Below are 26,057 nucleotides of genomic sequence, written 5' to 3'. Positions count from 1 at the left end.
CCCCGTGGACATCAGCCGGTAAAATTCTTTGTCCTTAACCCAAAGGCAACTCCACAAACGCTGGAGAGAACCCCACTACCCAACCATGCTACACACACCATCCTTTGCCTGTGATTTGAGGCATGGAAAATGCACCTACTTGCACGTAGCAAAGCTCTACTACGCTGGTCTGACAGCACTTCGTCTCTACCCAGGAGGAGGTCCCGGCTGACAGGCTCTCCGCTCAAAATAGCACCAAGGCCCCAGAGACAAACCAGCCGGCCCGTCCTTCTGCGCAAAAGCAGGAACTGAGCAACTCTCATCGAATCGTGTGACTCAGGGCAGTCACGTCATCTCTCACGTGACTCTAGCAGCTGCTACGGAACTACGTCCATTGCCAGTCTGTCCTCGCTTACCCGCAAATGGGAGATCCTCCTAGGGAGCCGCTGCTGCAAGGCCCCGTTCCACACTGGCTGGGGAGAGAGGATGCTGCGGTGATTAGGGAGGCACCCTCACTGGTCCCGTGTTTGGCTCCGTAAGTCTGTGTTCATTCATTTCCCTGGGTGGTCTCACACATCCCTCAGAGACACTCTGCTCTGTCCTTAATACGCGGCAGGGGCTTAAAGGCTTAGTCCACTGCAGCAGCCCACCCCCCTGAGGTAAGATTAGCATTAACTGAGTGATTATATTAACAATAAAATACTGTAGTAATAAGGTAGTAACTCCTAACACTAGTAATTGTAGTTATGTTAACAATCCAGGAAAAGTATAGGAGTTGCCAAGGGTCAGAACGTTTGGTGTTTTTCATTAGTTGTCCCGAGTTCTTGGTGTTGTGTGATTGAGAAAATCTCTGCTTTGTGGGTGTGTGTGCGTGTGGTATTTGTTTGTTTGTTTGTTTTTAAGTTTCTAACTCTCGTGATTGTGAGGAGAAAGCTTGGAAATGTGATAACTAAAGGCTCAAAGATAAGGCAAATGTTTTTATGTCAGCCTCATATTTGAGTCCTGATTTGTGATTTTTGATGCTTTTTGATAGCAGAACTGTAGTTCTATGGTAACATTAGTTGGCTTGTTACAACAATATAGGCCCTACTCCTGCAAATATTTACATGCCTTCTTAACTTTATTTGTGTGATCCATGATCTAGCAAGGCACTTTTGCATGTGCTTACCTTTAAGCATAGGTAGCCCTGTTGGCTTCAGTGGCCCTAGTCACATGTATACAGGAAAGCATAGGTACAAATATTTGCACGATCAGAGCCACAGTAGCCATATGTCAGGTATCCAGGGGTGTTTTGTTATCCACAAAAACAACAAGGCGTCCGGTGGCATCTTAAAGACTAACAGATTTATTTGGGCATAACCTTTCGTGGGTAAAAAATCCACTTCTTTAGATGCATGAAGAAATGGGGTTTTTTACCCACGAAAGCTTATGCCCAAATAAATCTGTTAGTCTTTAAGTAGCTATATGGAAATATACTAGTCCTCTATCGTAACTCTATAAGCTGCAGTGTTAAGAACTGTTACTGTGGAATACGGTGGTATTTTCTTTTAAAGGCTTTGGCATGTCCTTTAATATAGACTGCTTATTGGATTTCTTCTCGTCTTGTGTGATTTTACTTTTCGGGCATGCACTTGCATTGATGTGCACAGAGCAACCAGTAGTATGGGCAGGTTAGATGGACTGTCTGGCAAACACTGATCGCATTCTGTCTTTATTCTCCCAAATAAGAAGTACACAGGCGCTTTTTAACGGCTTATGGTCAGCGATGCCTTAACTGTCACCAAAGCCCAGCCTCTCATCCGAATCCTACTTCACAGTGGCTCCGTTTGAGAGCCACATTTCCTAGGAATGTCAATTACTAGATTACGGATCCCTTCTCTCTAGCCCCAAGAATCTCACAGCATGTGGCACGTTCACGTCTGTGAACATGTGTAGTGTGGACCCAGTCGCGAATGTAGCCCGATGGCCAAGAGAAAAGGCCTGAAAGTGGGAGAGATTCAGAGAAAACTGGAGCCACGAAACAACCCGGCGCATGTCAAGTGTCCTAGGTCTGTCTGGACCTGTCATCCAACAGGCTGGGGGGCGGGGGGAAGTCAGTCATCCAACAGGCTGCCGTGGTACCTTCCGGCCCTTGGTGGGAGCAGAGATGCCCCGCCCCCCTTCCCGTCTCCTGTCACCTCATTTCGCCTCCTCTGCCTTCTCCCCACCCCCGCAAGCCTCGTGGTTATGGCCCGGCGGGTGCCTGATCTGAATTGGCTGCCGCGTCCCACGTGACCGCTCGCTCGGCAGGCAGGTTGGCGGCGCCTGTTGTTGTGTGGTGTGAGAGGCGGAACAAGGGGTCGGGGAGGGGGCTGCGCGGGGCCGGGGCTGCGGACGGGCTCGGCAGCTGGCGCGCACCAGCGTCCGGGGATGGAAGCCGAGGAGCCCGGCAGGTACACGGGGCAGCCGGGCCTAGGCCTGGCGCGAGGAGGCCCCTGCGGCTGCTCAGTCCCCCCCGCCGGCTGCCCGGCTCCCAACTGCCTGACCCGCGCATGGTGACGTAGGCGGGGCGGGGACTGGGCAGCCGCAGGGGTGACATCAGCAGGCACTCGGCCCGTCTGTGAGCGGGGGGTGTATATAGAGCAGGGGCCTATGTCTGTGAGTGGATGCGGGGTGGGGGTGTCTCTGTGTATATACTAAGGGTTTGTGGAGCAGGGACCCGTGTCTGTGAGTGGGAGTTTGTGCCCATATGTGGGGGATGTATTGAGCAAGGGCACTATGTTGGGCAGGTCTATGAGTATATATGGGGAGGTATATCTGGAGTAGGAGTCCCTGTGTACGGGTTGCAGGAGTGTCTCTGATGTCACTGGCCCGTGCTTGGTACAATACTGCTTAGAGATAGGTTTCAGAGTAGCAGCAGTGTTAGTCTGTATCCTTAAAAAGGATACTTTTGCTTAAAGATACTAAACAGTGTGCACTGTGGCTAATTGCCTCAAATCACATAGGCACCTATACCATCTTGCAACCCAGAGTGCTTCACACACTCAGTATGTATTAGATAAAGTAAAATAATTTGATGGAAGATTAAGTAAATTCAAAGTTGGCAATAGTCAGGTAATTCTAATTGTTGTATGCAGTGTTATTCTAGCCATGTCGGTCCCAGGATACAAGGTAGTAAGGTAATATCTTTTGCTCAACCAACTTCTGTTGGTGAGAGAGACAAGCTTTTGAGTTCACACAGCTCTGCTTCAAGTCAGAGTTCTGTATAAACTCGAAAGCTTGTCTCTCTCACCAACAGAAATTGGTCCAATAACAGATTTTATCTCACCCACCTTGTTTCAATTAATTCTAAAGTTTGGTCTACACTACAGAGTTAGGTCTTTGTAAGGCAGCTTACATCAGGCTAACTCTGTAAGTATCTACGCTACAAAGTTGCTCCCACTAAGTGGTTCCCAAACTGGGGTTTGTGAAATGTTACACAGGGTTCTTGAGGCGGGTGGGTGAATCCCTAATGGCGGACAGAGCTGTCCATAGGGACCCCGGGCAGCATGGGGCCAGCAGCCCAGAGCCTTGGGGACTTGCAAGAACTAAGCAGATCAAAGCAAGCATGTTTGTCACACTCAGGAGATTTAAACTTCAAGACTCCTTATACGAAATAGAAAGGGAGGTGGATATTTTTTGCTGTTTTTAAAATTAAATAGGCTGCTAGTGTTGTTCCTAAATCATTATGAAAAACAAGTTTAAGCTTTGTTGTAACGTGCATTGTTTGCCTGGACTGCTCAAGACTTGAATGCTTGTGTAGGAGGAACTCTTTGAGTTGGCTTCTTAAATACCTTCATGCTATTTCACATCTGATACTCCTTGATGAAACACAGGAGCCAGAGGCATCAGTGCAGGGTCCCTCCTCTTTTTTCTGGCAGCCCCTGTGGGCCCCCCCCACTTTTCCAGCTGTGCCCCCCAGTTCCCGGGGTGTGTGGGGGCTTCGCCCCATACCCCTTTTTCCCACTGGCACCTGTGATGGGAGCCTTGTCTTATAACAGGTTTAATCAAAAGTGAGACCTTGGAAGAGTGTTGCCATTTTCATAATATAATAAAAATACTGTAATGATTAATAATAAATAGTGTGTAATAAGCATGTCATAAAAACAGATTTTATATTTCCAAGATCACTGGTTTTATAATCTATGCTGAGGTAAGGGAGAAGATCCCTGGAAATATTAATTTTTAGGAGGGGGTTCACAAGACGATATTTTAGTGAAAGGGGTTTGTGGGTTGTTAAAAGTTTGGGAGCCACTGCTTCCACTGATGTGGATCCCCCACTACACCGACGTAATAATTCCACCTCTGTGAGAGGCGTAGCGCTTAGGTTGATGTAAAGTATCAGGGGTAGCCGTGTTAGTCTGGATCTGTAAAAGCAGCAGAGAATCCTGTGGCACCTTATAGACTAACAGATGTTTTGGAGCGTGAGCTTTCGTGGGTGAATACCCACTTCGTCAGATGCAGGATGAAGTGCCCTGCGTCTGATGAAGTGGGTATTCACCCACGAAACACGAAAGCTCACATCCAAAACGATCTGTTAGTCTGTAACCTGGTTACCCACAAGGATTCTCTGCTGTCTTTTTAGGTTGATGTGTAGTTACCATGGTGACACAGGTGTCTATCGTAAGATACTGCGTATATCTTTAAAATCTTTCCTGTTGGTTGTCATCTCTGCACAGGACTCTCACGCTGTCGGTTTCAGTATCCCACACGATTATTAGAAATTGGTGGAAGCGCTCCTTTGTGAGGATGCGTACCACGGACATTAGGGTGGCATAGCTGGTAGACCATCGAAGCCATCACAGTAACTTTACTGACTTTGGCCTTGCCTTCCCCGCTACCATACATTAAGTCAGAGCTCAGTTACGTTGCGACATATAGCTTTATACTCAGCTAGATTCCCAAACTTGTGTATGTGGAGGTGTGTGCTGGTTATACCTTTATAAGGCGATACATTGAAAAGTTGTAGATGTGATATATTTATGTGTTGCTAAACGATGTTGTAGTCACAGGTATTCTCTTGGTAAAAAGTCATGGGCAGATGCATGGGCAATTGAAATTGAAAAGATTCACAGAACAGCAGTGATTCTTGCTCCATGACTTTTTTACATACCAGAATGCGGCCCAAATAGGGTCAGACCAAGGGTCCATCTTAGCCCAGCTTGGATAATCCGCTGTCTTATAGGACACGATGGCCAGTGCAGGAGTCGTGCCACACGGACAAGCCCTCGCGAATGGATTCTGACCAGCCCCGGGTAATCATTCACGTGATCACATTCCTCTGTTGCTGCAATTCCAGCTTTCTGCAAACGGATTGCAAAGGCTAGGCGACACCAATTGGGCCTTGGGTCATAGCTATTCCGATTTGGAAAACCTACTGCCTCCATGAATTTATTTAGTTACTTTTTTGCAATGCTGTTATCTTGTTTACTGAAGCCCAGCTCTCCTGAATCCCAAAATTATACAGTCATGGATCTTTATAGACATACCATCATATTCTCCCGCTTAAGCCATCTCTTTTCCAAGCTGAAGAAGTCCTAGTTTTCCTAATTCTAAATACTCCTCATACCTCGCTTACTTCAAACTTATTGTTCGCTCATTTTATTCTGAGGCCTTTTTCCAACCTGCTGAGCAAAAGAACAGCCGATGCGCGAATATAATCTCTGTTTAGAGATGGGGCAAACCCACATCTGCTACGCACACTATCAAGATGTGGGCGACGCAAAGGATTTATATTGAAGGGCAATCTATGATATTTTTCTGTCCTCATTATCTATCCTCTCCTTAATTTTTCCCAGCATTCTGTTTGTTTGTTTTTGACTGCCACATGGCACATTGAGTAGTATTTTCAGAGAACTATCCACAATGACTCTGAGATTCTCTTGGTGCTAACAGCTGAATTTAGACACCATTCATTTATGTATGTATAGTTGGGATTATATGCTTTCCAGTGTGCGAATTACTTTGCATCATTACTCAACACATTATAATGTCATCTGCCATTTTGTTTGATCCGTCACCCAGTTTTTGAGAGATACCTCAGTATTAGTTAACGCTTCACGAGTTGCGCTGCCTGAGGTCATTTAACTATTTTAGTGTAATTTCTTGCTATCATTTGCAAATTTTGCCACCTCACAGTTTACCCCCGTTTCGCAGATCTTGCCTGATAGAGATATCATTTATGAACTATAGTTGAATACGGACTGGGCCAAGTACATCCCGACCCATGGATAACACTACATTATACCTCTCTCCACTCTGAAAACTGTGACCAATTTATAACCTTACCCTTGTTTCCTTTTCTTTTAACCAGGGGTTACCAATCCATGAGAGAACCTTCCCTCTTATCCCCATGGAGGCAACCTTCCCTCTTATCCCATGGCAGCTTACTTTGCATAAGAGCCTTTAGTGAGGGACCTTGTCAAAGGCTTTCTGAAAATCTAAGTACACTATGTCCAGTGGATCCCCTTGGTCTACATGCTTGTTGACCCCCTCAAAGAATTCTAGTAGATTAGTGAGGCATGATTTCCTTTACTAAAACCATATTGACTCTTCCTTAACAAATTATGACTTTACTAAAAATAGTCATGACTAAATCTCTGCTTCTGAGGTCCTGCTGTCCTGGTGGGGGGCATGCTCCAATGCTGGGGGTTGACTCCCCCATCCTGCCCCCCCACCGGCTGCTGTTCCTGGGGACTGCTGTCCAGACTGCTGCTGTTCAGGTGGTCCCCAGGGCACCCCCAAGACCACTGCTTAGGTACTCCCCAGAGTCAGCCACAATAGCCGTTGTTCTGGAGGTCCCCAGAACCAGATGCCAAGGGCCACCCAAGCAGCAGCCGGTGTGGCTAGCTCCAGGACCTCTGCTCTGATGTTCACCGGGGCCGCCCCGATGCCCACTGCTTGGACAGTCTGCAGGACCAGCCACACTGGCTGCTGCTCAGGTGGTCCCTGGAGCCAGCTGCCCAGGGCATCCCTAGCAGCGGCTGGCCCTGGGGACCGACGGAGCAGCTGGCCCTGGGTCGCTCCAGCAGTGGCCAATATGACTGGCTGTGGGGTGCCCGAGCAGCTGGCCCCAGCCACTGCGGAAGTCATGGAGGTCGCGGAAAGTCACAGAATCTGTGATTTCCCGCGACCTCCGCGAAAGAATCACAATCTTTAGTTATAATTGTGTTATAGAAAAGTGGAAGAAAATAAGGCACGTATTTAATGTGACTGTAATAATCTGAATATTCTGATTCTTGTATGCTTAATATTAATTAAAAGGAGATGGGATGTTCAGCAATGTTTGATTCCTACTATGTGATCAGAAGTATTGGCCATTTATTTAATGGAATTGGATCTTCTACGTGTTGCTGTAATAGACTGTAACTGGAGAATATAACATGCCGTATATGCCAACACTGGTTAGGAATGCCATGATTTTATTTTGATTAAGTAATGTACTGAACAGATTATAAACTTAAGAAAACTCTGAAAGATTAATGTTATATGGCTAACAATACTGACTTGTTTCTTTTAAGACACTGTTCTCCTCTTCAACAAGCTCAAGCATTTTATACATTTCCATTCCATCAAATGATGACTGCAGCTCCTAACATGGAAATTATGAATGAACAACAGACTGTGGAGGGCATTCCAGATACAAACTTTGCTCAAGAACCTATTCAAGGTAGTGTGACCAAATTAATGTAACTTTATAAAATTAAAATCTTGATTAATGAGGCTGAAAATGAAATTGATACTTAGCAGTTGATTTTCAAGGATAATTTGTCTTAATAATTTGCTTCTGTAGTCTCCTGGTTTTTCTCTTTTTTGGCACCTTTTGAACAAGTGTTCAGAAACTTGATTTTTGTAACATTTCTTAAAGAATAATAAAAATATTGCTGCATGCATATAGGAAAATACAAATGCAAACCCTGGTTGTAGTTTTGACATTGCTTAGGCTTGCCAAATTCTGATCTTTCATGAGTGATCATTTTCGTAGGCGAGAAAACTACGATTAATTGATTTGTGTTGTGGTTTTTCTAAATCAGTCATCATGGTAAAAGGCTAGCAGCTGGACTTTTTGCTTCAGCTAGTAAATGTTCATAGCAATTTTATAAAATTAGGATAGTAGGATCTTGTTTTACTGAAAGTCTTTATTATGATTACGTATTTAATTACTGTGTTTTTGGGGTGCATTATAATCATCTGAATTTTTAATTACTACTTTAAAAACTAACTTTAAGCCACCTACAAATATCAGAAGGCTAGAAACCAGGCCTTGAGATACATTTCAGTTAGACTCGTAGACTTTAAGGTCAGAAGGGGCCATTACGATCATCTAGTCTGACCTCCTGCACAATGCAGGCCACAGAATCTCACCCACCCACTCCTCATGGCTCTTGATTTTCTCATAAACCTTTTTCCAATTATCAGCAATTCCACCTTCAACAAATTTTGAATGATATATTTGGTTAGTTTGAGTTTCACTTCTGTAGAGACTGCAGGAAAAACAAAATATTGCTGCAGCATCTTTACTCCACACCATACATTCACCATTACTCAGCTGTTTAGAAAAAAAACTGTTCTTGGCAATTTCCAGCCAAAAGAATCACAAGGAAAGTTTTCGGGCTTATGTGGTGGACTCTTCAATACAGTAAGATCTCTTTTCTTTATATCTAGGTATTTGCAAGAGGCTGCGTCATTACTACACAACTCTTCTTTGTCGTTCTGTGCTCTGAGTATTTCTAAGGAACCCCTATTATCTTCTTCCTTTAGCCTTCATATATATATCGTCTGTTTATTAGTTTTGATGATAAGTGTGCCAGAATGGGAACCTGTGAATGACGTCACCTTATTGCTTACTACTTGTAACATCTGCCATACTTGAATGCTAGTTCTAAATCATTAGTAACTGCACTTTCCCACTATTTCAGAATTAATCCTTTATCCATATTTTGAATATGGGTGTGAGTCTCTCTGTACTGACATAATGCAAGAATGTAAAATCTGGGATGATGGCATCCCAGGCCTAATTGTGTGCCACATCTACATAAAAATTTACTTTCACAATAGTTGCTGTAACCCTTGGGAAGAGGAAATTGTATAGTGAATCTCCATCTTCTAGTTCAAGCAGTAAATGCTCTGGTCACTCTAACAGACACACTATATTTTATTCACTACAGTTAATGCACAACTGTAGTATTGTATTTAGTACAGTTAGGCATCTCTTGCATGGGGAGCATTGCATGTTGTAATGAGAAAACAGTGTCTTTTAATTACACTTCCATCTGCTTGGAATTACTAAAGATTTTTAGAAAGTCAGACCAAATAGTGTTCTGTTATTGAGCTATTCCAGGTCTTGCTGTGAACTCTGAGAACTAGGGGAAGTCTCCACAGGCTCATTAGCAGGGCTTGAAAAACTAACTAAACACTTACTAACAAGAAGACTAAACCTACTCTCCTGAGATAGATATGAAAGACCAGGGTGGTGTCACACCTCTAGTGAGAAGCTCATCAACTCCCAGCCTTTGGAAGGGAGAGGTTTTTGAGATTTCCTGTTAGGATGCTGTCCTGGACTCTGCTTGGGAGCTCCATCTGTAGTGATAGTCTGGGTAGTAGGTGTCTGATACATTTGAAATTCAATCCTGTTTTAGCTGCTAGGATTGAGGAAGACATTGCTCTTCTCCCTTGAGAGTCTGGCTACTGGGAGTAGGGGTGGGTCTCTTCCATTCTGTGACTACTGGCAAAGATTTCTTGCTCCCACAAGGAGAGGAAGAGGAAGGGAAATCAGTTGTTCTACCGCTCCCACAGACTTCAGTTTTTTGGGTCCTTGTTCCTTGTGAATAACTCAGTGCCTGACTGCTGTTGCTTATAGCTTTCCTAAATAGCAGAAACAAGAGTATGAAATTAAAATGTTCCTTGACGGTTTCGCTGCTGCGCACTGCAGTTCTGCATAGCAGCAGTGAAACAGATTACTGTGGTGCTAATTTTGCTATGCTACTGCTTAGCAGAGTGCCACAGATGCACCAGGGATGTCTGCAGACTCAGAAAGGCATTGTATTTCCATTATAGTTTCCTCATTTCAAAGATTATCCTCATGCTGAAAGTTTTGTTGTTGTTTTTTTTAAATAAAAGAAAAGCTTAAATTTTGCATTAGTTGATGGGGTTAGACTTATCACTTGCCACTGTTAAATGGGCATTTGAGTTTTTTAAGCTCTGTTCATTAGTGTCACCATGTTAGGACGTCAAGTGTCAGGGTGGTAGCCGTCTTAGCCTGTATCCACAAAAACATTGGGGGGGGGGCAGGTCCGGTGTCACCTTAAAGACTAACAGATTTGTCAGAGAAGTTGGGGTTTTTACCCATGAAAGCTTATGCCGAAATAAATTTGTTAGTCTTTAAGGTGCTACCGGACTCCTCAATGTTAGGATGGTGGGCAGAAAGTTGTCACTAGGATCACATGTCATGACCAAGGTAGTATCAGAACTGATAGTAAATGTAGAAATTCTATGCTATAAGTTTATAAAGATTTTTTTTTTTTCTCAGCTGCATGAATTACTTTCTGTTCATATATATCCTAGATAACAAATTCCCTTCTGGTCTCGCTTTGTCAAATGGAAAGGATAATGGTGCACTCAAGTTCTAAGTTATGCCTCAGAGATGGATAAACTCTAAATAGATTGTGCAATTTTATTTAGATTTCCTCTATATGCTGTAGGGTTGGGTTTGTGGTAGAGGCAAGCTTATATCTTATATTGTGTGTTATCTTTTTGTTATTTATCTTCCCTCTTTCTTTTGATATGCCATTCACCCAGCACGTTGAAGTATGCTAGGTGCTGAGAAACTGTGATCTCTAGTCATCAGCCTTTGTGTATATATAAGCTGAAGTCCCCTATAGCAGAGTAAAACTTTACTGCTTCTGCGTCCACACACAAAACAAAAGAAAAGCTTATGAAATTTTCTTACCTCTTGAAGTGTTTCCAAGGCACTGGTGTATATGCCATATTGGCCTAAATTATCTGTCTGACTACTGCATTCTTGATTTGTGTTCTGTAGCCATAATATTGTAGTTTCTTCCACTGTGAGAACTGAAGTAGCGGTAGTTTGTTCAGGGTTGGTTTTTTTTCCCCAATTTATATTGACTTTTGTCCCAAAAATAAGGGGAGGGAGACAAAGAACAGGAAAGGAAGGGGGGCATGGAGGGGAAAGGAGAGCAACATCTCAGTTTCCATCTGCTTGGAATTACTAAAGATTTTTAGAAAGTCAGATCAAATATTTTCAAATTTTTATTTGAAATCTCTCTTCTCTGAAATATTACCTGCTCTTTAGCGGTTGGTCAGCAAAGTAGTTGTGCCAAGCTTCTAATCATAGAGGCTGTCTGCTCTGTTATCTAAGCAATATGAGCTGGTGGCCTTTTTTGTTTTTTAAATAAATTTTACTATGCATTCATAGTGGCTACTCTGATTATATGTGCACGTAGTTTTTGCTCTGCATGTATTTTCAACGTGGAAGAACCTTTTAAAGGTTTTGTTTGTTTTTGTTTTTTGAACAATTCTCAAATAGTGAGACAAGATAGGGGCAGCTAAGCATATAAGAAAATATGAAAAACTCCCAGTATTCACTGCTATCAAGCGTGTAACTCTTGAAGTCCGTTATAATTTATAGCTAAATTATGATGTGTGTCTATAAAGGGTTATCTGCAAAACTTAAATTCTTGAGTAAAGTCCCAGATGGGCAAAGAATTAGCAATAGGCATAGTTAATTAGGTGGTATGGTGAGGAACTTGTATGTGGACTCTTCTTGAGAACATCTTAAATTTTTTATAAAGTAACCATTTTTGTGTGTGATGTTCATTAAGCCAGAACCATGGTTTTGATTTAGGTGATCCTGTCAAGTGATATTCCCAGTGAGATAAAGTAGCACTCCATTGGACAACGAGTCTAATTTTAATCACTAGCAAATGAAACCAAATGCTCCCCTTTTACATGTCCAGCAACTGTCAAAGCAAAATACGCCAGTATTGTCTGTCTATCAGCATGGACCTAAACCTCCACAACTTCACTTTCTGACATGGGCTAGTGCTGTTCACAGACCGAACCTGGAATACAGAGTTTCAGCTGAAGGCTGTTTTGTGTAAGGATTATTTTGCATGAATATTATGAAAATGAGAGCAGATTTTAGTAGACAAGTTCAAATTTAAGCAGCATATTTTTGTATTAATGTTTGACATCAATATTATTAAAAATAGTTCTTCTACATTTTTAGAAAAGCCATACAAAAAGGAATCTATTACTTTGTGTTTCAGAAGTTACAAAGGGAAGGAAAAGAAAAACCAAATCAACAGAGCCAAAAAAACCGGCTGCTAAGGCAGCTAAATCAACTAAATCAAAAGGCAAACAAGAAAAAATCACAGATACTTTCAAAGTCAAAAGAAAAGTGGACCGTTTTAATGGTGTGTCTGAAGCTGAACTTTTGACCAAGACTCTTCCTGATATTTTGACCTTCAATCTGGATATTGTAATTGTAAGTCATACATTTTAAATGACATTTTGAAGTGTGTAACTCATGAATTATGATTTACTTTACTGTTTATCTAGCATTTTTATGATAAGGTTTCACAGGATAAAGTAACATCCAAGTTGTTGTTTGTGTACAGTAGCTTCACACTTTCTGTCAGGGTTTATAGTAACAGCATTCTAGTTTATGAAAAAATCTTAAATTTAAATATAAGGGACGGCGGAAACTGTTCATGCTATTATTGAGTGTTCTTTCCTTATTGTTTTCCATCTAAGTGCTACACCTAACTGTTGTAAAATATATGTTGCGGTAATGCTATAACATTACACCTATAAACTGAGATCTTGTCTTAAATTTTTAAAATCTTGAAATAACTGAAAATCGTTAATTGAGCTATGATTACTAGGTTTGACAAATGCATTGTTATGCAAGTAATTAGATTAGTTTAAACGTATTCCCTTTTCCCTTCATTATTTTAATAATTATGTTTTTGAAGCTACAATTTACTGATGCTTTGCTCTGTAGATTGGCATAAACCCGGGTTTAATGGCAGCGTACAAAGGGCATCATTACCCTGGACCTGGAAACCACTTTTGTAAGTTTTTTGTTCTTTTCTTTTTATTGAGATTTGCAGAATTCTGTCATAATGTGACAATTTAAATGAAGTTGTTTGTATTTTCAATTTTTTAAACACGCTCAGCATTGTCTGTAATCTAATGACAAGCACATACTACTATGTTCTATCATGTAAAGCCACACAAACAAAACAAAGATGGATCATCGGTGATTCCTCTGGTCTTGTTTATAAATGCGAGTTCAGAATTATGTAAACAGTTACAGGATTATATAATAGGAAAAAACAATTTTGTTTAATCTTAGTTTATTACAGCATATAATTAAATCAATCAGACTACAAGTATTTGAGTTTTCATGGCTTTTTTTTTATAAGTCAGCAGTCACCAACTTTCAGAATTAAAAACAGAAAAACAACCACCATTTTTCCCAAATATAATTTTCTGAATGCCCTACCAATTCTGTATTTACCTCTTTATTAAACCTTCTAGATGTCTGAATAAAACACAAACCCTTTTCCCCCCTACCCCTTCCAATTCACCAAACTAGTAGTTTCTAACATTAATGGTACACCATATTTGAAGTTAAAAAAAAAAATACTGCCATATCTTTACAACTGCCTCATATTTATTTTAATAATTCTGGACACTTTTTCATTTTTCATCCCAATGTTGCTATTGGGGTAGAAGGGAGAAGTACAAAAATTGACTTAATTTGTGATTCACTGTAAACAAACTAGGGCTTATCTACCACTCCCTGTTGTAGGTAGGTACATAGCTTGTTTTCAGGGTTCTTTATAAAAGACTGTCTGCCCTTCATCTATGTGAGCACCTGTTGATGTTAACAGGAGTGACAAGTCCATATTAAAGGCTGTGTATGAGACACAAGTCTGATGCCTACATCTTGTACTGGGTTTTTGTTAGTGGATTTTTCATTTATTTTCCTCTGAAATGAGTGTCATGCTGTCTAGAGTGGCTCACAACTTTGAGTGCCTACCTCAGGGCAGACACTCCAAACTGGTCATGTGTTCTATAATTAAACTTGACCAAGCCAGTAACAAATGTGAACTGGATTATTACAACAATCTTAACACTGAGTCACAGATAGTACCCTTAGACTCTCCAGTCTATTTTGCCACTGAGACAAACTGGACTTACACCAAAAAAATCACACCACATTTAGGTTGCTTCCAGTCCCATGAGAACAGTCACTTATCCCTGATCGATCAGTCTTATACCAAAGACAATGTCTGTAGCCAATCCTGTTATAAACGGTCTAAACATTTTATTAAATTTAAAAAAAAAAAGAAGCATTATTTACAGGTTAAAGCAAGCAAACGTATATACAAATGAGCTTCCATCTAAATCTTAAGAGTGACAGAATTGTAGTGATCTATCTATTCAAATTGTCTTTCAGGGCAGACCCTGGAGGATCTCTGGGGATGTCTGGCTTCAGTTTAGAGTCTCTCTGGGCCCTTCAGAGTTCAAAAAGCCAAAAAAATGCAATTTCTTCTTGACAGGGATTTGAATTCCTTTCCCCCAGAGTACAAGATGATGGGACAAGTTTAGGAGGAGGGGGACCAATAAACAGTCTTTTGTCCTCTGATGTTCCACAGTGGTTTTTCCAGTGTCTATGGGCCTTCTTTGGTTGGGCAGGAGACACCACCTCCTGTGACAATCTAGTATTTCACACTTGATCATATGTTTCTCCTGACTGGAGAGAGTTACCATTTCAGAGTAAACACTTAAATACTACCTTATAACATGGGCTATAGATGATATAAGTGAGATTAATGCTTGCAGCAACATACATGCATTTCATAGGGTATGTCTACACTACAAAATTAGGTCGAATTTATAGAAGTCGATTTCTCTTTTTTTTAAGAAATCAGTTTTATACAGTTGATTGTGTGTGTCCCCACACCAAGAGTATTAAGACCATTAACTCAGCAGAGTGCGTCCACAGTTCCGAGGCTAGTGTCGACTTCCAGAGCATTGCACTGTGGTAGCTATCCCACAATTCCTGCAGTCTCGCTGCCAGTTGGAATTCTGGGTTGAGCTCCCAATCCCTCATGGGTCAAAAACATTGTCGCAGGTGGTTCTGGGTACATGTTGTCAGGCCCCCCCTCTGTTCCTCCCCTCCATGAAAGCAATGGCAGACAATTGTTTCAAGCCTTATTTCCTGGGTTACCTGTGCAGAAGCCATAGTATGGCAAGCATGGAGTCTGCTCAGCTCACCGTCACCAGACGTCTCCTGGGTGTTGGCAAACGTGGCACTGCATTGCTACACAGCAGCAGCTCATTGCCTTTTGGCAGCTGACCGTGCATTACGACTGGTAGCTGTCGTCTCCTGAGGTGATCAGGGTCGCCTGGGCAGATATGGGTGCTCCTGGCAGACCTCGGTGAAGTCTGTCAGGGGCATCTGGACATAAACGGGAGTGACTGCAGGTCATTCTCTTTTTAAGTTTTGTCTCATGGATATTCAGTCCTGTCTGTAGTCGTACTGCACCATCTTCTGGGTTTGTGCTGCATGTTAACCCGAAAACTGCAGCCCTTCCTTTTAAATTGCCAACCCATTTTAAATAGAGTCTACCCATTGTTCTCTAAAATGTCTTTTTAACTACCACTCTCCCTTTTGAGCAATACCAACATACAGATGACTTGGTCTGGTCCCCAACTATGAGGCTGTCAGTTCTTAGCTAATGTGTGCAGCCTGGGCAAGAGCTGGCATCTAATCTGCGAGCATCAGAATGAGCATTTGACTTAATGTGTATTTTATCATGAATCAATCCAAATATGTGCATGATGATAAAACCATTCTGTAGTATGAAGATGCTTGTTTACAGTGAGCCAAACTAAACTTGTCATTTTAAACTTTTCATGCTACATCAAAAATTGGAGAGAGGCAGAAATAGTACTGAAATACGTAAGATAAGAACTTAAGTACAAAAAAAGTAACTGTGCTTGCTTTATGCTGAAGAGCTCCATGGCAGTGTACAGCACATAACATGACTCAAATATAATAAAATGTTAATCTACTTATTCAAATTCAAACAGTTCATGGTCAATACAAAAAGACAAGGGATAGCAGGATAAGTTCATTAGACTAACAATAGGCATGCCGAAAAATATTACAGAAAAAACAACTCTGAAATGGTCGTAATTGGTATGGGGTTTTAGGTAAGGGGAGAATAACAGATGAACATCAAGGGGAGTGGCTTTCGTGGTAAATATTTGATTGGTTGCTGACTGAAGACATGATATGGAGATCCATAAAAGTCAGTGGATGTGTTGAACATGTGTGGCAGTTCAGAGAAGCCTTGAGGAGATCTCATATGTAGCCAGGGCTTGCACCGTTTTGGGTTCCTAATATGAACAGTGTCAACTTGCTTAATATCAGAACAGCCTAGATTTTTGAGACTTTCATTATAAAGTTAACTAACCTTTCAACTTTGTTTGCTTGAACAATATTGCTTTTCTTTCCTGCTCTTTGTTTTGAACCTCTGGTAGTCTGTAGTGGTGTGTCATTTGGGTTTTTTTGTTGTTGTTGTTGTTGTTGTTGCTTTTTGTTTTGGGAGCCTCTTTTTGTTTGTTTTATAGCCCTTGCAGGAAAGGAAAAAATGCTGAAAATGTGTTCTCTCTAGCACCACAATGAATTCTCCATAACTAGGATAACACTTCTAATGCTAACTTTGTGGTCCTGGGCTTCACAAGAGAATAATGTGGAAATAGATATTGATCATAGTTGTTCCATTTTTACTTAAGTCATAAAATTTAAAGCTCCAAATTTAACTTTTAGGAACAAAGTCCTGTTTATGGAAACAAGGAATCCAGTGCTAGCATTACATTTTTTCAACAGGGATTTTCTATCTTGTAGCAGTATAGAAACAATCCTCACTATAAGCAGTCTTTAAATAAACGTAGACAAGGCAACCATCTTCTGAAATAAATGTTTGCTTAACATAGAGTATTTCTTTAGCATTCCAGTACTATATACTGGGCAGTCTTTTTTTTTTAAATAGCTTCCTTTTTTTTTTTTTTTTTTTCTTCATTTTAGTATCTCCTTAGAAATAAATATTTCATTATAGTATTTTGACACCTTGACGTATTTCGGAATGCATAAGAGTAAACTTGTATCTTCTCTCTTCACAGGGAAGTGTCTCTTTTTGTCTGGGCTGAGTGAGGAACAATTGAGCCATATGGATGACCACACTTTACCACAAAAATATGGTATTGGATTTACAAACATGGTGGAAAGAACAACACCAGGTAGCAAAGACCTCTCCAGGTAGGAAAATGCAGGATAGTACCATATTTAAACAATGAGTAGTAGCCAAGGTCTTAATCTTGAATGCAATTGGGTTTTTTTCTCATTTAGCAAAGAATTTCGAGAAGGAGGACGAATTCTGATGCAGAAATTACAAAAGTATAAACCTCGCATAGCAGCTTTTAATGGAAAATGTGAGAATCTTAATTTTGAATCATTCTCTCTTTCCAGCAGCCTTCTATGTGGCATATAATGATCTATCTTCATTTCATTTTAGGTATTTATGACATTTTTAGTAAAGAAGTTTTTGGAGTAAAGGTTAAAAAATTGGAATTTGGATTACAGCCCCACAAAGTCCCAGACACAGAAACTGTAAGTTCTTGCAAAGTTATTTCGACTTTAATGAAACTAATGAATCCCACTTACTCCAGTGGTTAATTTTGCCCAGAATATGTGTGGGGAAGTGAAGGGGTCTTATTTAAACAGAAGACAATGGGATTGGGTAAATATAATCCTTTTCTTCAACCAGACTTTTATAGGGGTTTATAGGTTTGCTTTTAGAAATGGTGTATTATTGTCAGCAGGATAGCTACATGCTGAAAGGGATCTATAGTCTGAATAAAAGAATGTATGTACCATCATGAATACCCCTAATTCACCCACAAATAGGATATTATAACTTGACAACAAGTATACCATTCAGAAACTCAAATCCAATCTAAATACTACAGTAACTCCCCTTCTCTTCTCTCCTCCCCCCCTTCCTTCTTTGGTAACAAGAAGGGACTCGAGCATAGGCGCTGACTCCATGGGTGCTTCAGGGGTACAGCGCCCACCAAGAAAAATTAGCGGGTGTTTAGCACCCGCTGGCAGCCAAGCTCTTTCCTCTCCCCTCCCCCCTGCCAGCAGCCCCACTGGTCACTGCTTCCCCTCCCTCCCAGTGCCTCCCACCTACCAGAAACAACTGTTTCACAGCATGTAGGAAAGTGGGGGGGAGGAGGCAGGGAAGGGACAGAGCAGGGGTGGGAAGAGGTGGGGGCTTGGGGAAAGGTGTGGTGGTGGGGAAGGGGTGGGAAGAGGCGGGGCTGAGGCTTAGGGGAGGGGTGGAGTGAGGGCAGGACCTGGGGCAGAGGGGAGGGTCGAGCGCATGCACACGCATGCACTGGCTAGAGGGGAAGTCAGCGCCTATGGACTCAAGGATGACCATGACACTAGTCCAAGCATGGGGGAGGGAACAGTCATCAGGCACTGTGCTATTAGTGCTAGTAACAAAATTGCTGTATCTGGGCATGCAGGGTGATCAGTACTTGTAAATGTAGCCTTCTAAAGGTTACTTGCAGTTGCACTCTGAATTTTGATGTTTCAATAAAATTCTTTGAGGAAGAATGTGTTAGTGATGGACTGTAAGTAATGAGTGGACCATAAAGTACTAGCATGGATGGACTATACATAGACTTGTTCCACAAACTGTTCTTAAAACACCCCTTCGATGGACACCTTGAATTTTAATATTGTATCTGTTTTAAGATAAATAACCCCATGTAACATGTTGGTTGTGTTCTAATTAATAAATATTATAAATACTATATTATTCATAAATAAGTATTGTAGTACTTTATTGGACAAGTCTCTTAATTTTTCTGAGTTAGTTTTAAATCTTAGTTTTTCTAGGGCAGATCCTCAGGTGGTGTAAATTGTCGTAGCTCTGTCAGCTGATGATCTTACCTCTGTCTGAGGTAAAATCCTCAGCAGATAAGCGAAAACAAGGAAGTAAGTATTACTCCATCTCCTGAGGATTAACTAATGTTTGTATAAAGGCTTACAAATATAAAAGTGGTTAAGTGCTTAGTTATTCTTGAGTTTTTACATGTTGTATGCTTTACTGACCTTTAATTAGCATTGCTTCCTTTTTGTTGTCTCTCTTGTCAAGCTCTGCTATGTTATGCCATCATCCAGCGCAAGATGTGCTCAGTTTCCACGTGCACAGGATAAAGTTCATTATTACATAAAGCTTAAAGATTTAAGGGATCAACTGAAAGGCATTACATCAAACACAGAGGTGCAGGAGGTGCAGTATACATTTGACCTACAGCTTGCACAAGGTATAGTACTTTTTTTGGTAATCTTTCCTTAAAATGTATATGATGGCCATATCATGAGGTTTGATATGAGATGGATAATATACAGAACCAGCAGTTATCAGGGTAGAAGGAAATACAGTATTATAGGAAACATGTAACTATATTCCCTCCAATTTAGAACAGACTGTGTGGAACTAAGCATGTTACTTATTTCATCTTTTCTTAAAATCTGAATTACCCATTACCTCATGGAAGGTGGGATAAGAACTTACATGTATACAGTGTTGTGTGATGTAATGTTCATGGTTTACTATTATCCTGAAGATTAACATATTTGAGGCCTTTTTCTCCAGAGGATGCTAAAAAGATGGCAGTTAAAGAAGAAAAATATGATCCAGGTTACGAAGCAGCGTATGGTGGTGCTTATAGTGAGAGAACCCCCTATGAGCATGAACAGTGTAATTTCGCTTCAAATGAAACAGGTAAAAAGAGACGGGATTTTTTGTGGCTTTTAATCCCCAAGTCTTTATATGTGGAAAATATACTAAGATTATTTTTCTGCATTTCTACTGTTTCAGGCAATTTTTGTTTAAATGTTGTTGTACTTTAAACGGTTAAAGTTATAATTTCTTTTATATCATTTTGTCTGGACATTAGGGCCCCCTTTTCTGTTTGGGGGAAAGAGGGGAGACTTTTTCTTTTTTCCTGGACACTCGCATTTAAATAAAATATTTTCTGAAACTTGCCCAAGATCAGATTGTAGGGATAAATAACTATAATCAGTTAAAAGTCATATATGGAAACAGCCTAGTAGAGCATCATAATTACCATTTTTTGCCATAAATTTACATAATACTTTTCATTACAAAAGAAAGTCATTACCTCTGAACTTATACTCTAAGAACAGCAAGACCTGACAAGTGATTAAAAAAAAAAAAGAGAGAAATAAGGTTATCCAGTTCACCTTGCTACTGGTGATGGAGGATGTATTCAAATGTATTTTTCCTGTATCAGGGTAGTTTCAATTCCTGTATCAATAACTTCGTAAATTGATTTGAAGGCTAGTGTAAATGCAAATTTTTGCATCAATACACTGTTAAGACTTAGAAAATAAAATTTAAAAAACCACCAAAACCACAGACTGTATATAGTGTATCCCATTTAATGTTGTGTAGGAAACCTTAACTTTTGGTATTCCCCAACTTTTGAGAGCATTGTCTTAACCTTATATCAAAACTAGTTTTTGCACTTAACTTTTTCTTGGATTTCTAATTGTAAAGAGACATTGAGAGTGGGGGAGAAACATAGAGCTTATGTATACTGTGGAGCCTGAATCTTTTCTGATCTGGGACAGAGCTGCCGTCTTGCAGAGCTTTCACAAATAGACAATTTCAGCCTTAAGTGAGTTTGAGAAAACACTTAGCAACAGAAAAAAAGCAAAGGGAGAATAGAATGAGAGTTGGAACTCTGACTGTAGCAGAATAGCCATAATTAGGAATTCTGGTTTTCACTTCAAACCAAAAATGGAGGAAGTGTCATTGGTCACAACTGAAGAACAGGTTTAAATTCTATAGAGGAGAACTAATGAATAATTACCAACCTCTGATAAAGGTCTTTAAATTTCATGTCCTAATCTTGCGCTCTGGTGTAGATTGCTGCCTATATTGCTTCCTGTTCATGATCTTTCAAGTTCATTTCTTATTCTCATGTAATAGCTGGAACACAATGGGGTTTGGTGTGGGGTTATGAAGACTGGGTAGGCAGGATACAAACAAAACTGAGGATTTTTAAATGTGTTTTCTGTGTGTTCATTGCTAGTGAAACAACTGATTTCTGCTCAAACTTAGTCACAATTCAAATAAACATGAGTCATTTTTTAGGAAGTTAACATGGACTAGAGAGTGATCAAAAGTAAATATTGAAAAGGAGTTAATGTAAAAACTGAAAACATGTCTAAGCACCTCAGCTAGCAGAGCTAATTGAAAAATGCGGGGGAGGGGGCGGAAATGCTTGGAAAATTCTTTCATCAAAATGAACTTTTCTGAAACTTTCCTACAGCTATGATGCCAACTAAACTAGTAATACTTTTGTTTGTTTTTCTAGAAGTGAACAATCTAGGCTACAGTGGGGGGTCATCCTTTGGTGACATTCCTAATGGACAGTGGATGATGCAGTCCTTCACAGACCAGATTCCAGAATTCAGTAACAGTGGGGCACAAGAGCAAGAAAGCTGTGTGTAAAAGCTGCCTCTTTGGCAGCTATGCATAAGTGCTGCAGTTTTAATGCAGTTATCAAGAATGGTACCTCAGTTCTCTAACTGAAGCATTTTAATAGTATTTTATGTTATTTTATTATAGTCCAAACCAATTGTGTGGTAGATTTAATCCTATGAAGTAGGTAATTTTTAAGGAACTGTCCAACATTTTAAAAGGAAAAAAAATAAAGGTTGCCCTTTTTGTATATGAGTTTTATATTTAACTTACACCATTTCTTGCAGTTTGATAAACTGCTTTCTCGTATGTGAAGACTGATTTCTTCTGGGGTTACTTTAATTCTTTAATTTGTAGTGCAGTAGTCTGTGGAATTATACTTTTTACTGATTCCTTCATATGGGGGGATATTTCATAAGCCTTTTATATGCAGAGAGAGGAAAATGGGAACATGAAAGCCACTTGCTGATTAAGATTACCACTGTTGCTTGACAGTGTAGCCCTGCTCTCACAAGGAATAGGGTTTTTTAAAGTCAGTGTAGCTACATGAATTGTGTGTTTTCAAGGCCTGCCTTCTGTTCTCTGCCATGAGTGAGAGTTTCCCACTTTGCTTTCCAAGCTCCATCCCCATTCAGCTCATTTGCCATTTGGCACCTGGAGTTCTAAGAAACTTGAGACCTCATCTCCCCCACCTTGTAAAGGGGGGAGGAGAATCCAGTTTGAGTGGGGGCAGGGCTCGAAGACTCCTGCTTAGTTGTCTTCTAATAAGGCTGCCTAGTATCAACTTCGCCCTTTAAGAAATAAGGTGGAGCTGAAGTGCCCTCCCTCTCCTCCATGGCTGGTCTCTGACTTCCCACTTGGTTTACACTGAGCAGCTCCTTATAGTGCAGCAATAGCACTAAATGCGGGGAGAGAGAATACCTCAGTATTGGCGAGCTTAGAGAGCAGCACCCTTGCAGAAAATGGGGAGGCCGAACTCTCTGGAAATTCTAAGAGCAGACACTATTTGCACATGTCACCAAAAGGGAAAACTGGCATGGGGTTGGAACAGGACTGAGGATAATTCTTAAGCTGTTCAGTTCATTTCCAACATAGGAAGGAATTGAGAACTATCTCTAAGAGCTTATGGGGATTTCTCCTCCTTGCTCCCTCCAAAAAATAATTTATGGTGTGAAGTTAAAACCATGGGCAACTAGTATGTGAATATAAAATCAACCTTGGAAAATACGGTCTTCTAAAGTACTTAAATAGTTTGTGTTTCTAGACAAACTTTGACTTATGTGGCCAATGTAATATTCAGGGAGTGAAATGAGTTTTCCATGCTTGGGTATAAAATATCACTTTCTTTCTCTTTTGAATAAAAAGGGAAGATATGGCTTGAAGTAAAAGCAATAAGCTGATCAAAACATTTAATGTTTTGGTGATCTTATGAGAGTAGGTGCTTTGTATACTTGAAATATGCACAAACTGTATCTTCTTAATCCAGACTGGTTAGATATTACACTTCCAGAGATTTTATCCTTTCTTCCACACTTTGGCAGTTGCCATCATGGATTGAGTGGATCCAGGTGATATAGAACCTAAGCCTGCTAATAACTTTGGATCTCACACACACAGGAAGCACACTGCAAGCTCAGTGGGAGGCAGGCATGATGTTTACAGTTCTCTTCCCCAGTTGTTTGTCTTAATCCTAAGAGAACTTTTTAAATCAAGACAAAATGTGCATTGTGGTTCTGATCATGTTTGTGAGCCTCAGTGTAAAGCTGTTCATTATATGGTCAAAGATGTATGGAAATTGTTCATTTGTTATTTAAAATGTACTGTATCATGTATCGCTGTTTACATGGACATGTTCCTGCAGGTGCTCAAAAGTGCCTTGCATCAGGGATTTGTAACAATTCAATTTATTATTCAACAAAAGTATGTGAAGCATGTAACTACTATTGCTGAGTAGATAGTGCAATAGTACATAACTTCTGTAAAGGTGCTTTTTTAATCTGAAGGGACAGTTCTGGTCTTTGACAGGCGCCTACTAAATTATGTAGGTATAAAGTAGAGTTAAATGTACAATGACCGTTTCATAAAATATGGCAAGTAACGTGCGCATTCTCTCAAATTGGTGCTATAACATAGAGGTTTTAAACCCATCTTGAAAATCTAATGATGTTTCACAATAAAATCAGGAATTATATTGGAATATCTTGTGTTAAAGTGTGATATGTTGCCCTCTTACTAGTAATGGGCTCTGATTATGATGCATGTAAACACCTGCTGAATGGTTTCACTATAGTGTTTTGAAAATTAGATCTATGAAATGTTTCATTTTGGTTTAATGCTGCTTAAAAAAACTGGACTAAAAAAGCTAAAACATCTTGTACTCAACACTAAGTACTGCTGGTATAGATTCAGCAAGCAACTAGAACCTTCTTTAGAGGATACAAGACATTGCATTGAAACCCATTCTGTTTAGTCCTAATTTTCATCTTTGTAAACATCTTAAAATGTTTTTAATCAAGTAAACTAAAATCTCACAGTATTACTAGAAACTCAAGCTAATCTGAAGTTTGTATGTATTACCCCCTATACCAGCACAAGTTTATTTTTAGGGTAAAGCTTAAATACTTAGGGTTACTTTTGTAAAATCAGTTACACATACAGTTTTACACAATAGTTATCATATATTACACAGAAGATAAACTGTATTGAAAAGTATAATATAGAATAATCCATTATGATATTGCTGGAAACTGATTTATTTTTAAAAGCATAAACATTTTAGATGTCTTTCAGTATCAGCTATTGGGACGAATCATTTTGAACTTCCCTGATGGGTCAGGGATAAACCAGTTTTCCCATAGGTCATTATGAACACTAGGGTAATCCCAAGGCTTATACCTTCCATTCCAATGAAGTAATTTAGCTTCTTGAAGAAAATGCTCTGAATACCTGGCATCGGGACTCCACCCTAAACAGAAATAAATCTCTAGCTTTCATAAAGATCAGTACTGGAAGATACTATGCAATTAAACAAAATACAACTTTTAATAAAAGTGATTTAAAGAAAAAATATGCTAATTAGTATCCTTTTTACTGGTACTAAACATGATGGGCTACTTTGAAAAAGGTGTTGATAAACTTAATTCACTTTTGTCCTTATACTTAGTTCTATTTAACAACATTTTGGATTGCAGCACTGCTCTATTCTAATATCCTAGCATAGATGGAGTCATAAGGAACCTCAGGTGCCTATTCTAGTCCACTACCTTGTATTATGCACAACTGAACCATCAACCCTCTGTCCAGGTGAATGTTGACTCTGTCCCCTGAAGCTAATTGTACAACCTACCCTAGCAGCTTCTGTTCTCTCTAGGAAAAAATTGCCTTATTTGAAATCTCTTGCAGCTGTATTCAAGCTTTTTACTTTTTCTGTCCTTGATTAGTGACACTCTAGGCTTGTCTGTCTTATACTTTAGAAAAATTATTAAATTTTATTTTAGTTTTTCTTTACACTAAATATGCCCAGTTCTTAGCCTTTCTTCAAGCTATTTTTTTTAAATCTTCATTACTGTAGTCGATCACCGCTGACCTGTCTGCTTTCCAGTGTTGGTCAGTCACAAATGATTAGGGCCCTAGCAAATTCACAGCCATGAAAAACGCATCACGGACTGTGAAATCTGGTCTTTAGTGTGTTTTTACCCCATTCTATACAGATCTCATGGGGGAGACCAGCATTTCTCAAACTGGAGGTCCTGACCCAAAAGGGAATTGCAGGGGAGGTCACAAGGTTTTTTACGGGCATTGTATTGCCACTCTTTTGTGCTGCCTTCAGAGCTGGGTAGCTGGAGAGTGACAGCTGGTGGCCAGAAAGTGGCAGCTCTGTCAGCTCTGAGCTCTGCTCAGCTCTGAAGGCAGCGCCCTGCCAGCAGCCGCGCAGAAATAAGGTTAGCAATACCATACCATGCCATCCTTACTTCTGCACTGCTGCTTTCAGAGCTGGGCAGCTGCTGATTGAGGGCCCAGCTCTGAAGGCAGCAGCACAGCAGTAAGCAGGAGTGAGCTCCAGCCCGTTCGCACAAACCGGTTGTTAAATTTAGAAGCGGTTTTAGAACCGTTTGTTAACTGGCTTCCCTGCAAGGGAAGCTTTGATGGGCTCTGGCCGAGAAGCCTGTAATTCCTCCTCGCGGCCGCGGGGGGGAGCTAAGCGAGCCATGTGGGCTGCCTCCTGGCCCTGTTGCTGCTGCTGCTCCTTGGACCGCTGGCCGTGGGGTTTCTGCTGCTGTCTGGTGGGTCCCTGGCTGCATCCTGCTGCTCGGGCTGCTCCCAGCCACTCTCCCCGTGTGAGTACCTGCCACCCCCCTGCCCGCAGCCACCCCCTGCCGCAGCCCCTGCCTGCACCTCCCTCCCCGCAGCCCCTGCTCACAACCACCCTCT

The 26,057-nt window shown here is 40.6% G+C and overlaps 2 protein-coding genes across 4 annotated transcripts in view; one reads left to right on the top strand and one right to left on the bottom strand.

Moving 5' to 3' along the window:
* The first annotated feature begins 359 nt into the window (after positions 1–359).
* TDG (thymine DNA glycosylase) lies at positions 360–23,823 on the top strand. 3 transcript variants are annotated; one of them, XM_032782399.2, is made up of 10 exons: positions 360–514; positions 7,518–7,666; positions 12,285–12,502; positions 13,022–13,091; positions 17,221–17,356; positions 17,447–17,529; positions 17,613–17,707; positions 19,266–19,437; positions 19,770–19,898; positions 21,520–23,823. In XM_032782399.2, the coding sequence occupies exons 1-10, from the start codon at positions 402–404 to the stop codon at positions 21,654–21,656; spliced, it is 1,302 nt and encodes a 433-aa protein (XP_032638290.1). In that variant the 5' UTR covers positions 360–401; the 3' UTR covers positions 21,657–23,823. The 3 variants fall into 3 exon arrangements, with proteins under 3 accessions (XP_032638290.1, XP_032638291.1, XP_032638294.1); XM_032782400.2 differs by lacking the exon at positions 360–514 and adding an exon at positions 2,356–2,411; XM_032782403.2 differs by lacking the exon at positions 360–514 and adding an exon at positions 2,569–2,616.
* An 86-nt stretch (positions 23,824–23,909) lies between these two features.
* GLT8D2 (glycosyltransferase 8 domain containing 2) overlaps positions 23,910–26,057 on the bottom strand; it is a 22,908-nt gene continuing 20,760 nt past the window's right edge. Inside the window, exon 10 of the mRNA XM_032782406.2 lies at positions 23,910–24,591. The gene's annotated coding sequence lies outside the window, so the exon portion shown is untranslated. The remainder of the gene's footprint in view (positions 24,592–26,057) is intronic.

Source organism: Chelonoidis abingdonii, chromosome 1 (genome assembly GCF_003597395.2).
Source record: "Chelonoidis abingdonii isolate Lonesome George chromosome 1, CheloAbing_2.0, whole genome shotgun sequence".
Classification (NCBI taxonomy): domain Eukaryota; kingdom Metazoa; phylum Chordata; order Testudines; family Testudinidae; genus Chelonoidis; species Chelonoidis abingdonii.
Note: the sequence above shows the minus strand (reverse complement) of the source record. Positions and strands in the feature narration are given on the sequence as shown.

Coding starts and splice junctions, on each gene's coding strand:
- TDG (XM_032782399.2), top strand. CDS start 402: ATGGGAGATCCTCCTAGGGAGCCGCTGCTGCAAGGCCCCGTTCCACAC. Junction 7,667..12,284: donor TGCTCAAGAACCTATTCAAG/GTAGTGTGACCA, acceptor TTTGTGTTTCAG/AAGTTACAAAGGGAAGGAAA. Junction 17,530..17,612: donor AGCAGCTTTTAATGGAAAAT/GTGAGAATCTTA, acceptor ATTTCATTTTAG/GTATTTATGACATTTTTAGT.